This window comes from Cupressus sempervirens, chromosome 4 (assembly GCF_028749045.1).
Source record: "Cupressus sempervirens isolate cs-2001-9-10 chromosome 4, ASM2874904v1, whole genome shotgun sequence".
In the NCBI taxonomy this organism is placed as follows: domain Eukaryota; kingdom Viridiplantae; phylum Streptophyta; class Pinopsida; order Cupressales; family Cupressaceae; genus Cupressus; species Cupressus sempervirens.
The window spans coordinates 138356402-138371412 of NC_143121.1; the positions used below are offsets into that span (position 1 = coordinate 138356402).

General features: G+C 36.2%; 1 protein-coding gene across 7 annotated transcripts in view; it reads left to right on the top strand.

Annotated features, from left to right (window-relative positions):
• LOC149560336 (transcription factor GTE1-like) overlaps window positions 1–15011 on the top strand; it is an 87153-nt gene that overhangs the window by 48954 nt on the left and 23188 nt on the right. For all 7 annotated transcript variants that reach the window (XM_089824610.1, XM_089824608.1, XM_089824614.1 and 4 more), the window contains one exon: window positions 3008–3085. In XM_089824610.1, the coding sequence (XP_089680736.1) occupies window positions 3008–3085 (78 nt within the window). The remainder of the gene's footprint in view (window positions 1–3007; window positions 3086–15011) is intronic.

The window sequence follows — 15011 nt, forward strand, 5'->3', positions numbered from 1 at the left end:
ATAGAAACCCCCAAGGAAGATCTCAACTTGTGCTCGCAAGACCACCAAGCAATCTCCTTGTTTTCCAAGCCACAGCCACTAGCTCTTCTCCAACTTTGCTCTTCAAGCTCCTCTTCTCCACGATGGATGAATAATGACTAAAGACTTTCCCCCCAACCCCTACTTATACCAATCTAAGCCACAAGTCAGCCCAGAACACAAATTAAATACAAATACATAAATTAAATGCCACAAAATCGATGTCTGAGTAAAATCGCGATATCTCCTAGCTCCGAATGAATTTGAACTCATGCTTCGAACCGTAGTTAGTACTCTAGGCCCTCTTCAATCCTTGAAATTTTCATCCTCTAACTCATTATAGAAAATTAGTTATACGGCTTGCAACAAGCACCAAATTCCTAAGCAAGGCCAAGCTCTAGAGACCATGCCGAGCAGCCAAAGACCATGCCGAGTCCCTAGACCATGCCAAGCAAACAATGACCATGCTGAGTAACCAAAGACCATTCCGAGTCCCCAGACCATGCCGAGCAACCAAAGACCATGCCGAGCAACCAATGACCATGCCGAGTCCCCAGACCATGCCGAGCAACCAAAGACCATGCCGAGCTCCCAGTGTATGCCGAACACTAGTACTTGCCAAGCTCCACAACACTTAACCAAAATCCCTCCAAGCATGCGGGATTGCAAGCAAACCCAAGATGCTCCTGCATCAACTAGCCGTCCTCAAGGTGGTTAGTAAAGATGTCCCCTATATATGCCAGGGATGACTAGGTGTTCCCTACAAAGATCAATTTTTTAATGATGTAGAGAAAATGGTTCATAGCAATTAAGAAAACACTGTTAAATATTTTTTTTGATGGTTAATTGGCCAAAGCTGAGATTAAATATTATTATTTGTTAAGCTCGAGTAGATTCGAACCCAAGATCTCCCAGATGAGAGGCTTGCTACTTACTGTTGTACTGTAGGCTCTTGCCTAAGACTGTTAAATATTGCATGACAACAATATAACTGCAATTAGATTAATTATTACAGCTGTGACAGAAATAACTTCTATATAACAGCAATAAATATATTACAATTCAAATTCATAGCTGCTGATATAGGTTATACAACAGTTAACACTAAAAACAATTACTTGAACTCCTGGTTATGTTATTCGATAAATCTGCAAATTTTAAAATTTTTGATATGGTATTAAAGGTGTATTTCAATTTGACATAGTTTTGTATAGTGTGAGAAGTGCAGGCAAATGATTTCTTTTTGGAATGTAGTTGACATGTAGGCTTCTGCATATATATTAATGCTGTTATATTTCTGTTCATTGACTTGTAGAAGATCTCTCTCTCTCTCTCTCTCTCTCTCTCTCATGAAATAGACCTCGGGATGCTGTCCCTGAAATGCGTCCCCTTGTTGTCTTCCCTGAAACACTGTGGAACATAGATATGATCTTTGTGTAGTATTTATATTACAAATGCTGGATCCTACATTTCACTATGTATGAAAGGAAAAATTGCTGCTTGTTTGTTGCTGTATTTTGAGAAAGGCTGTCATTTGTTATTCTAAGTTCTCTGTTTAAACTTAAAGCAGCACACTCTTCAGAGCTCCTCGAAAATATCTGTCAAAAATGTGGCTTCATTTAATCTGGGGATGGCCTTGGAAAGGAGGTCTACTTGTAATCATTTTTATGTTCACTCTTCAGAGCTCCTAGAAATTTGGCAAAAAGTGATTTCATTTAAACTTGGTCTGGCCTTGGAACTTCTTCCCAATATTAAACATAGTTAGCAGGATTGTTTTGGAGATTGACAATCTTCCATATAAGAAATTAAACTTACAGCTAATTTCATCAAAAAACGTGAAATTTTCAAATTTGCAAATGAATTAAGGAAAATTATGGCAAATCAAATTAAAAAAACCAAAATATTTTTAAAATGATTGAATGAAATCACTAGAAATTCATTCTTGGCTTTTTATTGTCTCTTTCCCATTTACTGTGATTGATTTGCTGTTTGCCATCACTGATTTGATAAATTTCACTTTGATTCATAACTATTGCCAAGTCACAAGCCTCATCAGGGACTTGAAATGAACATATTCAGAAATGTTTTATAGGAGGGACAGACAAATTTAGTAGAGGGTTTATGTGTATGAGTGGCATGAGCTAACAATGTGAAGGACTTTTTGCTTACATTTTCAAACATCAGGAAGTGAATTGATAGCATACTTAAATGAGAAATTTTATTGATGTGGGGTCCAATATCTGAACCAAATTTTGAGACAGAAACTGAAGGAGTGGGTGTGTATGTCCAAAAGCATCAACTTATGAGCTTGGTTCTGTTTGCTTTACTAGTTCTCGGCCAGAAACCATTCCATATTTTTATTACCACAGAGAGCCTGGAATTATAGGTATTCTCTCTTTATGTTTTGGTTTTCTTTTATGCTACTTATTTTCTAACTTTTTAAATTACAAACCTATGTAAAATACTTTTTATTAATAAAAAATTAAAAATATAGTTGAATATCTCTATCAATACTATTTAATATTAAAAAAAAATCCAGCAAATTGAACTCTGATTTATTTTTTCTGATTATATTGATTATCTAGCTTATTTCAAAATTCATCTTTGCCAATATGAACATGAACTAGAACCTTGTGCCTTAGATTATTTTTCCTTTTTATGAAGCAATCTATTTGTGCAGCGATGACACAAAAAATGCATGTGGGAGCCAACAGCATATCAATGACATTGATAATGAAAATCATTGGGGATTTTTGCGTGAATTCTACTGCTAGATAGAATCTACAAGACTTTTATGTTATTGAAACTACTTGTTTTACTCTGATTAGAAAATCTTGCAGGCTTAGTGGAGAATATGTTTGTCTATTACATATATGTTTCTATATGTACCATGACTGAACGATCTGCTGCTTAAGGAACTAAGAAGTTTTGTTTGTTTCAAGATTTGTACTAGTTATAAGTGATAACATTTTCCTTTTGTTTATAACAGATCACAAGTGACAAATGGGCATGGCCATTCATGACCCCTGTCGATGTTAAAGGCCTTGGTTTGCATGATTACCATGAGGCAAGTCTTCTAAATTTCCTGTTTTATAAAATTTGTTATCCATTCTTTAATTTTTGCGAATATTACAACCAAGTTGATCACACTTAAGCAATGAAAAGTTTCCTTTTGTTATGTAACTGTGCATTGTGTTTTTAGTATATTGGGTTCTGGCCCTGTACTTATCAATGACTTGGATAAGCATGTATACTCATACAAATCTCATTATGTTTTATTTGATTATCTTATTCTTGTGTATTTTACTAGATTATGCTTCTTTAAATATCTCTATTGACTCTGATTTTTGCATGTTGTGATTTTGAGTTATTCCTAATGACAATTTGACGTTTTGATTTCTCATGTTATTAGAGCATGTAGTGACACCCTCATGCAAAGTCTGATTTGAACAAATTATTTTCTTATGTTTATATACTAATTAAATATCAGATCTGGTGTTGTGATGCATTTTGGAGTCTTATATGGCTTTATTTGTTTCAATTTTCTTTTTCTTAAAATCTGTTGCAATCTGAAATTTGCTCACTCCAGTAGCTTCGATTCACCTTTTCTTGTCAACCTGTGATACTTCTTATTACATGACCATAGATTTCCCTATATCCCTTTGCATCGTCCTCTCTATGTTCGATCATCTATAGTCTTGCTCGACCAAAAACAAATGGAGAAAATCGCTGTACGTCGTGAGGAGCAATAAACTATTGTACAGTAAGGGGGGCAAAATGTTTGTGGTCGCAGTTCAATTTTTGACCATACGATGATGTGGGGAAACTTAAGAAAGTTATACTTTTTGGAGGATTTGTGGAGGATGGAGGAGTAAGTCAGCCCAAGGCACACATACAGTAAAGAGATATATTGATGGAAGCATATCAAGCATTGAGGAAAGGATCATAAGGCTTTGGTATTGGAAGGGGAACAATTGAATGCAAGTACCGAGGAAGGAAGCGGTTAAAGGTAAAGAGACAACCATATGGAGAAGCAACCACCACACACAACAATCAAATGCTTTTCAAGAGTTGTTGAGTACCTTGTAGTTACGTGTTTAAAATAGAAACTGAAATCCAACATTGTGTAATCCATCCGACCAAGGTAACACTGAAGCTCACATACACAATGCCGCAAGAGGACATATAGCTGCACAGTGAATGTGTGTGTCATCGTTCTGTATGGTAATTAGAAGAGCAACGCTACATAGTGAACACGACGAAGTACTAGCATTGTTGTACAGAGAGGGCTGATGTGAGTCACCTAACTCAAGATTCACAAGGTCCAAATCCTTGCATGGTGAGGAGAAGAATGTCTTAGGATTGCTAGTGAGAGGAATTGTGCCTTACTGTGCAATGAAGTTGGGAAGTTCGGTAGATGCATAGAGGAGAAAAATCCAAGTGGGAGGAAGTGCTAAAGGCCGTTACGCAAGAAGGTCATAGTGCCCTAATTGATTTCGATTATACAAAACGACAGGGGAAGGACAGTAAGTGATGGATTTCACGAAGAAGAAAGACTCAAAAAAGCAAGTATAATGGTCAACTTCAAGTAGTTCTCTCAACACGAACAAAGAAGCCAAGGTTTTACCTTAGGAGTACGAGTTGTAGGAAAAATAGATATGGACTAAGAGAAGAAGGTGAGACCAAAGGTGCTAGGGCAATCTCATTCACAAAATCACATTATGATGCAAATGTAGTTTTCAAAGGGTTGAATGGTTTGGAATGTAGAAAATGGTGGTTGGAGACACTAGACATGAACTTGGTGAAACAAAACATCAAATAGGCTGAAATTCATTGGGCCATACAAATGCCCGTATTTTGTATATGTGATTATGAAGCTGCCTTTTGTGTGGTGCTCAAAACCTTTGACAGATTCTCACGCACCAACAGCTTTGAGTATCTTGGGTATGACCTCAAGGTTTGTTTTATAGTTGTTGAATTCACAAGAGTGTTCGGTATCCCTAGAAGAAATGGAAAGAAAATCGATTTGAAGGTGTTAAAGTATTAGATTTTACTAATATTATTGACAGTGATATAAATTGGAATTATATGAAGACTCTATACTCTGCAAAATATATTGAAGGGATGAGAAGGAATAATATCTGCTCTATTGAACTAGAAGACTTGTGTAAGTATGTGTTCATCGTGTAGTAGAAACAGAGCGGGAGAAGATTATAAATATGACAGACTTCTGTAATACAAGAGTCACGACCGATAGTAGTGACTCATATTTGAGTCACGTCTATTGGCGTGATTGACCAATGTTTGTTTAATATGACAAAGTTGATAGACGACTTTATAACCGCCGGTTGATATATATTGCTTTTGCCGCGTAATATATATTGCTTTTGTATTATATGAAGTTTGATAGGAATCGATAACTTAATTCAACATATTATGTATTTTCATATATATATATATATATACATGAATACATATATATATTAAATATGAATATAAGTTATCAATAACTCTTTACTAATCTATACATTAACACTTCCTCTTAGATTAGTAAGATAAACACACATAAGAGGTCTTTGATCAGAAGACTTCTTTTATCCAATGTAAAAACATTGTTACATGTGAGAGTTGGCCCGTCAAAATATCAATTTCATGATATTCACCAATTTCTCAAGAGCAATGGCCTATCAGAAACATCAACTTAATGATGATCACCAAATACTCAATGTGGTAATGGGCTATCATAATATTAGGGCAAGATATACACCAAGTACTGAGAATATATCTATACAAACAACTTGTAGATAATCAAATTAATGATATCAACCACCTAGTTGTTGATTTACAAGATAAAGCCCTTGCATGAAACACTTAAAAATGAATCATGCTACAAGTTATTGGAAGGACGTCACTTTACAATGACTTCTCCTGATACAAGTGAAATTCTTTTGAAGTCGTCACTTCTTAAAGATTAACACAGGTTTTATTAATAATGTATATAAAAAATGTACAATAATCAATTTCTCTAAGACATGTCCTCAGATTTTACAATCATATCAAGTTCTTTGCGAAAATGTTCCACGTTTGTTTTAGCAAGTGGTTTGGTAAGAGTGTCTGCAATTTGATCCTCTGTACTAGTATATTCCAGCTTGATTACATTCTTCTCAACCATGTCTCGAACATAGTGGTAAGGTATCTTGATGTGCTTTGATCTATTCCGAAACACAGGATTAAGAGATAGCTTGATGCAGCTCTGATTATCACAATAAATAGTAGTAGGTGGAAGTGGCTTTCCAAATAATCCAAATAGAAGTTTCCTCAACCATACAGCTTCTCTTGCTCCCATAGATGCAGCTATGTACTCGGCTTCTGTAGAACTCTGTGCTACTGAAGACTGTTTCCAACTAAACCAAGATCTCATTGCTGAGCCCAATGTAAAACAACATCCAAAAGTGCTCTTATGATTTTTTGAATTCCCTGCCCAATCTGAATTTGTATATCCCTTTAAATTTAATTCAGTTTTAGTGTATTTGAGACCATATACAATAGTACCACTGAGATACCTGAGAATGTGTTTTGTTGCTACTAAATGAGTTTGTTTAGGTTTGCACATGAACTGACTGAGAACATTTACAGCATAACAAATGTCAGGTCTTGTGTTCACCAAATACATTAGGGAACCAAATATCTGTCGATATAGAGTAGGATCAACACTTTCAGAATCTTCAGTTGCTTCTTTTAGTTTCAGGAGGTTTGTTTTCATAGGAGTTTTCATTGCCTTGCAATCCAACATGCCAAATTTGTTAAGTAGATGCACAGTGTACTTGCCTTGATTTAGGAAGATTCCCTTTGAATGCTGCCATACTTTAGTCCCAAGAAATAGTTTAGTATTCCTAGATCTTTCATTTCAAATTCAGATATGAGATCTTGTTTACATTTTTCGATTAAATGATCTTCTCCTGTAATCAAAAGATCATCAACATATAAAACCATGATTAACATATCCCCTCGTATTACTTTGTAATATAAATTTGGAGCTGCAATGTTTTTAGAGAAGTCAAGTTTAGTTAGATGCTGATCTATCCATTCATACCAAGCTTAGGGAGCTTGTTTCGATCCATATAATGCCTTTTTCAATTTGCATACATGTGTTTGTTTATTGTGAACTTCAAATCCTTCTGGTTGTTCAAGATAAACTTCCTCTTCTATAACACCATTCAAAAATGCAGTCTTTACATCCATTTGATGAATTTTCCATCCCTTGGATGCAACAATGGCTAAAACAGTTCTGACTGAGGTATATCTGGCTACTGGAGCAAAAGTTTCCTCATAGTTTATTCCTTCCTTTTGGGAAAATCCTCTAGCAACAAACCTTACTTTGTACTTGTCAATGCTTCCATCTGCAGCATGTTTAATTTTAAATAGCCATTTTGAGGAGACAATTGATTTATTTTTGGGTCTAGGAACAATATTCCAAACATCATTTTTAAGTATGGAGTTATATTCTTTTGTCATGGCATCTTTCCAATGTTCATGTTTTATAGCTTCTTTTACATCAGATGGTTTAGATTTGGAGATTTCACTCATTAATGCAATGTAGCTTGAGCATATATTAGAACGTTTCCTCTCCCTAATGAAATTAGAAGGAATGGAATTGTTTTCTTCAATTAGCTTTTTGGCCCATAGAGGTCTTTTCTTTTCCTCGGAGGTGTGAGTAATGTCTAGGCGTTCAATTGATTTATCTTCCTCCATTAGAGACTCCTCATTTTTAGAGTTTTGTTCTTCTAGAGTTTCTTCTGAATTTGATTCATCTTTAGATCTTTTGTAGGCCAAATCTTCATCAAATATTACATCTCGACTTAGTTCATTATTCCTTTGTCCAGGGATATTGATGCAATATGCTCTTGAAGTTTCACTATAACCTACAAAGATTCCTTTATTTCCTAAGGGTTCTAGTTTGGTTCTCTTTTCTTTAGGAATATGTACATAGACAGGGCAACCAAAAATTCTTAGGTGTTTAAGATCAGGTTTCTTTCCGGTAAATACCTCTTTAGGGGTCTTAAATTCAAGATAAGAGTGGGGACACCTATTTTGAAGGTAAACATCAATGTTTGAAGCTTCACCCTAAAGAAAGGTTTCAAGATTTTGATCATGAAGCATTGCTTTAGCAGAATGAACTATAGATCTATTCTTTCTCTCAGCTATTCCATTTTGTTGGGGATTATAAGGAACTGAACACTCCCTCTTGATCCCAACAATTTTACAATAATCTATAAATATATCAGAAATGTACTCTTTACCATTGTCTATTTTTAATACTTTTATTTTCTTTCTAGAAAGGTTTTCTACAAGGGCTTTAAACTCTTTAAATTTGGTTAGGATTTCCTCAGATTCTTTACTTTTAAGAAAATAGATCCATGTCTTCCTAGAGGAATCGTCCACAAATATGATGTAGTATAGAGAACCTCCTAGAGATGGAACTAACATACGACCACATAAGTTTGAATGGATAAGTTCTAGAATATCTTTGGATTTGGTTTGACTATTATGGAATGTAGTTTTGATATTCTTCCCTAGGGCACAACCTTTACAGGTTCCTTCATGATATGGATTAAGTTTAGGTATACCTGTTACCATTTTTCCTATAGAAGATAATCCTCGAAAATGAACATGACCTAATCTCCTGTGCCAGATTTCATTTTCTTTGAAGGAATCATGAACTAGAGCTGAATGAGAGACAGAGTTAATCTGATAAAGACATCCATGTCTAGAGCCAATTTTGTATGCATTTTTAATGTTAGAATTCTTAGGCCAAGCTAAGACCTTTCTTTCTATAAATGTAATTCTGAGTCCTTCATCTTCAAGAGCAGAGATAGAAAGCAAGTTCCTTTTTATGCCAAGTACATACAGTACCTTAGTAAGTTTAATTGTTTTCCCTGATTTTAGATGAATAGTACATGTTCCTATTCCCATTACAGGATAGTTTATATCATCTTCAATGGTTACTTCATCAACATAGTCTTCTTGTAAAGAGTCCAACTGTCCTTTGAAACCTATGATATGTCAAGAGGCTCCGCTATCAATTACCCATGTACTTGATTTATTTGATGCTTCACTGGAGAGTGCTAAATAGAAGGCATTGTGTTCAGAATATTCTTTAGAGTTTTGAGTGGTTGCAAAAGTAGCTTGAGGCTTAACTCTATCAGGGCATCTAGATGCTGGATGTCCAATTTTATCATACCTATAACATTGCATTTTGGAGAAATTTGGTGGCTTCCTTTTTCCCTTGAATTTTCTTTTCTTCTTACTTACTTGAGTTGAAAGAACTTGTAAATCTCCTTAGGAAGAGGAAGCAGTTTGACCTCGAGCTATTTGCATACACTCTTCTTGTATACAATCAGCTTTAAGTCTTTCAAATTTAGGTAGTTTTGACCGAGAGCATACCCCTTGTCTGAACGTATCCCAAGATGATGGAAGACCTTTAAGAGCCATTATTGTTAACTCCTTTCCATCACAGATGTGTCCTATAGATGAGAGTTGATTTCAAAGTTCAGTTATTCTCATGAAGTAAGAAGAAATTTTCTCTCCTTTATTCATTTTAATATTTGACAATTTGTCTTTTAATGTAATAATCCGAACAGCATTGTTAATCTCAAACATATTTTCAAGAGCATTGTACATCTCATATGCAGTGTCCAGTTCTGCGATTACAGGGAGTAGATGAGTTTTAACACCATCCACAATAATTTTCATAGCTTTGTTGTTGTCACTCTCCCATTTTTCATCATTTCCCATAGGTGATGAATCAGATTTTTCAATAAATTTATTTAGGCCATGTTCTTTTAGTAAGAGTTTCAGTCAAAGCTTCCAGCCTGCAAAATCTAAATCCCCTTCTAATCTGTCCTCCAGCCTCATGCCATTCACCATTTTTTATTTCAAATAATATTTGTTTAAAATCTGATATCAGGATTGCTCTCTGTTTATTTAATAATAAGCCTGCTCTGATACCATGATAAAGTATATCAGATTTTATACTAATATTATTGACAGTGATATAAACTGGAATTATATGAAGACTCTGTACTCTGCAAAATATATTGAAGGGATGAGAAGGAATAATATCTGCTCTGCTGAACTAGAAGACTTGTGTAAGTATGTGTTCACCGTGCAGCAGAAACAGGGCGGGAGAAGATTATAAATACAGCAGGCTTTTGTAATACAAGAGTCACGACCAATAGTCGTGACTCATATTTGAGTCACGTCTATTGGCGTGACTGACCAGTATTTGTTTAATATGACAAAGTTGATAGACGACTTTATAACTGCCGGTTGATATATGTTGCTTTTGCCGCTTAATATATATTGCTTTTGTACTATATGAAGTTTGATAGGAATCGATAACTTAATTCAACATATTATGTATTTTCATATATATATATATGAATATATTAAATACCTTCTATATATATATATATATATAAAATATGAATATAAGTTATCAATAACTCTTTACTAATCTATACATTAACAGAAGGCAAAGAAATGAACTTGAAATGAGAAAAAACTGGTCTCAAAGGACTCTCACACTAGTGGAGATGTATTATGTAGTAAGTGCCTCCAAGAGCCGTGGGATGAAGAAGTTATTTATTGCACTAGGAGAATGACATTGTCTAATGGATGTGGTGAAAAGCAAGCTGATTGGTTCAAGTAGAGCATTGGATATTGCCCGTCCACAGATTCTTCTAATGAACATTATCAAGAATGGTCTGGTATATGATTGGTATCCCTACTTACAAAACAAATGTACGAGTCTCTCACCCTTTAACACAAGACCTATATGCGTTATGGTATCAACCTGTTCTTAGATGTTACCCTAATGTAGATTCCGCTCGACAAGTTGGAAGTGAAGCTCGAGGGTACCTAGAAACCTGAATAACCTCCAATATTTAATTGGAGAAAAAATTGGATGTTGGTAGTGCACTTGCAAAACAAAAAGTGGAAATGCTAGGTAGTTTCAGACTTGGAGCCTGAAGGGAGACATTGATAGTGGCAGGGAGGAGACTAGTGAGACTAGTGACAATCTACATTGGATGCTACCCGAATGTAGATTCCGCCCGACGAGTTGGAAGTGAAGCTCGAGGGTACCTTGACACTTGAATAACCTCCAATATTTAATTGGAGAAAAATTTGGATGTTGGTAGTGCACTTGCAAAACAAAAGTGGAGATGCTAGGTAGTTTTAGACTTGGAGCCGAAGGGAGACATTGATAGTGGCAGGTAGAGACCAATGAGAGCTCAGGGGAGTCAAGTGACAACTAGGCCGTGGAGGTAAAGGCAATGCAGTTGGTGACCACATCGGCACCAGTTAGTGGTGACACAGTTCTCTTTGCTCCACCACTACCTTCTCCGACAACCACCACTTCAAGATTGATGACCATGATGCCTATGCCAGCATTTGGTTAGGTGAGGATGTTGGTGAGCATGATACACCAATACCATTGGTAGTATCTTAGCAACTACCATTGGTGGAAGAGGCAGTGACAAAAGTAGTTTGGGGTGCAGAGTTAGTTGGAGGTATCGGTAGTGAGCAATTAGGTGTGTTGCCTCATGATAATGAGGCAGTGGTGATGGAGGTGGCTAGTTTGCTAGAACAAGCAGGTGAGGACATGCCCTTGGATGATGTGGTGGATATGTTGGTTAGTACGGAGATTGCATTGACTCACATGAATAGTTGGCTCAATTGGTTCCATCTCATACCCATCGGACCTGTGAGGCTTAAGATATGATTTCATTATGTTGAAGGCTCTTAATGCTAATTGTCACTCATCGTTGTTTGGCCTTCTATAATTGTTGCCTCCAACTATTCACCTTTTTTTGGAATGAGGGAGGAGTTTGAACTTTAGTTATCGAGAGGATAGAGTCCTTGTGTCTTAGCAAAATCCAATCACGTGGTAGGATTTTTGAACCTCAAACATAGACTTGATCATGGCTTTCAATTTCTCCCTCTTTTTTATCTTTTTCAAATTTCTACCGTGCCTTACCCTTTTATTGTCGAGCTTGGGGTCATTTAATGCTTAGGGTGGCATCCACTAGAACTCGATCGACTTGGAAGATTTTCTATTGTCGTTGCCAATCATTGATTTGATCAGTGCTATACATGCTTGTCCTCATGGGTAGAATCTGTGAGAGTTGAAGGATTGCCTTCTAAGCGATTGTCATATCCCCTTCAATTATTCATTCCACCTCCTCATCATTGTGTGTCATCCAAAATCTGTAGCGTGCCTTGTCCTTATATTATCAAATTGGAGTGTTCAACACATGTTGGGTGGAATTTCCATTCCTAAGAGGATTCATCCTCTCCTTAGGGTGGAATTTGTCCAGGTGGAAGGATTTCACACTTTTTACCACCACCATTCATTATTCATGAATGCAATAGGAGGCTTAGTCTTTTTTGTCACCTTCCAAGACCTTGGTAATTAAAGCAAGCTTTGAATGTTATCTCACCAAGTCAGAATTCCTCATTGCATGAAGATTTCAATCTCCACCACCTCATACTCCAAGCTCGTGTAACGTTTCCACCAAATTGGATTGAAGGAATCGTGTCATTCTTGTTGCCTAATCATTATTTCTTCTGAGTTTGACTTTGAATTGGCCATTGAGCTGGCTCCACCCAATCTTTATCATGGTGGAAATTTGGGTATTGTGGGTAAAGGACTATGCTAAAGGATTGTGGGAATCCTTATCAAGCTACGAATCTGATCTCATGAGAAGATTTTGACATTTCAAACTTAACCAATTCTGGCTCATTCTTTCACTCAATTCCTCACCAATCTTCAAAATATGATCCCTAATCATTTAGTTGTTCCCATGCCACTCAAAGAATGGTTGAAAAATCATTCGTATTGGGGTGTAAATTTAGGCATTAAGAGAACTAAATGTTGGGCAAGGTACGAAATCCATCTCTGCCCGAGGACTCGAGCACTTAAGTTCGCCAAACATGTCCTCATTTCATGTTTAAATTAATTACCTTCTCAATACTTAGTCATTTCATTGCCTTATCCAAATCCCTCAAACTTAGATCTGAAATCCGTTGACTTGATTGTTCCTCATTCTCCTGGAATTCCCAAATTCAAGGAACCTTAATTCTATCTAAAAAACTAACCAAACCTGCTTTACACAACTAGTGCTACAACATTTGGACAAAAGAGGGATTCCCATCCGTAATGGGGTAATGATGTGAAAAACTCAGAGCTAGCTCCGTTTCATCTTTAGCACTTGATTGACCTTCAAATCAGTTGTTTATCCTTTCAATTGTCACCATGCGTTGATCAAATCTTTCAAACTCCTTAACACCCAAATGGTAAGCAAGTCATCCAAAGTGCAAGGGAAGGGAAGGTGTTCTCATAAGAGCTTTATCTTGGAGCCTGAGGTAGGTTGGAATTCCGACTTGTGTTGGGCTCATTGAGCTTTAAGGAGGTCGAAATTCTGACCTCTCTTGGGGTCAAGTCCAAGGGTCAAAATTATTCGAAGCATCACTCGTTGCTTGGAGGGTGGAATATTTTATATAACATACTTGTGCTCATTGCTCCCTAAGGAGCTTGGAATTGTGACCTCTCTTGGGCTCAAGTCCAAGGATCAATTTTTTTTTGTGTCAATTTGCTACTTGGAGGGCAAAGTATTTTATATAAAATATAACATTTAAATGACCCCTATTTTTCTTATTTTATACTATAAGTTATATTTTATTTAAACACTATTTGGATGTTTAAGAGTGATTTTAGGTCTCTATGAGTTATAGTGGAGATTCTAGATTTTAGGAGGCCTTAAAAGTTTCTAGTCTAACTTTAGGAATCAACATACTTTAATCAATGTTTTATTTTGTGTCTTCTTTTGACTTTCTAAGGTAGATTTGATAAAGGAGCAAGGGTTTCCCAAGAATTCTTGTTCTTCGTTACAAATCTCTGGACTTCAATTCCATGTCATTGACTAGCTTGGTCCATCTTTCATTATGTCTCTTTTTGACTGGACTCCCCAGTGAGCTGAAGTTGTTCGGACTCATCTTTTAGACTCAAGGATTTGAAAATTGTAACAAAAATAAGACTACTAGGGAGAACTACCCTATTGCCAAGCAAAAAGAGGGGGTACTTATTTGCGACGGGGCGATGGTGCTAAAATCTCACATCATGAACTAAGCATTATAATTTCTTAAAGAAGAGAATTCTTTGGAAGAGATCTACAGGGAAATTTTGTGAAATAATGATAACAAGTTTTGCACTCGAATCCAAAAGGGGGGCATGTTAAAGTTTTGCCCAAAAATAAAGATAAATAACAATAAGAACAAAAATAGGTACAAAAGACAAGAGATTATCCTGGGAAAACCCTTCCACTTGAAGGGAAAAACCCATCCACACCACGAAAATATCATCGATAATAAAAAAATGTTAGTGTACAATGCTTTTCGCTTGATATAGTGTATAAAGGATGGAGAGACTTGTCATTACACAACTCAAGGTCTCTTCAATTTCGAAATATACACATGACTTTTCATATGCCACATGTTTCCAAATATTATCTCAAATATTGTTACGTATGTCGTCTTCAGCTGAAAATGACCATAGCAATCATAATGGTCATATTTCTATTTCATGAAATTAGAGATAAAGATCTCTATCTCAGCTACAATCTTCAACACTTCCTTTTGGCAAGAGAGAGATATTTAATAAGGTAGGCATACATAGCAGCAACCTAGAGAAGAATGCAATTCCACCATGCCTTAGCATAGAGGGTGGATCCTAGGGATTTTACCTCAAACTTCTCCTAGAGAAGAATAGATTTCCACCATACCTCAGCGTAGAGGATGGATCCAAGGGCTTTCATCTCAAACTTCTCCCAGAGAAGAATGCATTTCCACCATGCCTCAATGCAAAGGGTGGATCCAAGGATTTTCACCTCAAACTTCTCCTAGAGAAGAATGCATATCCACCATGCCTTAGC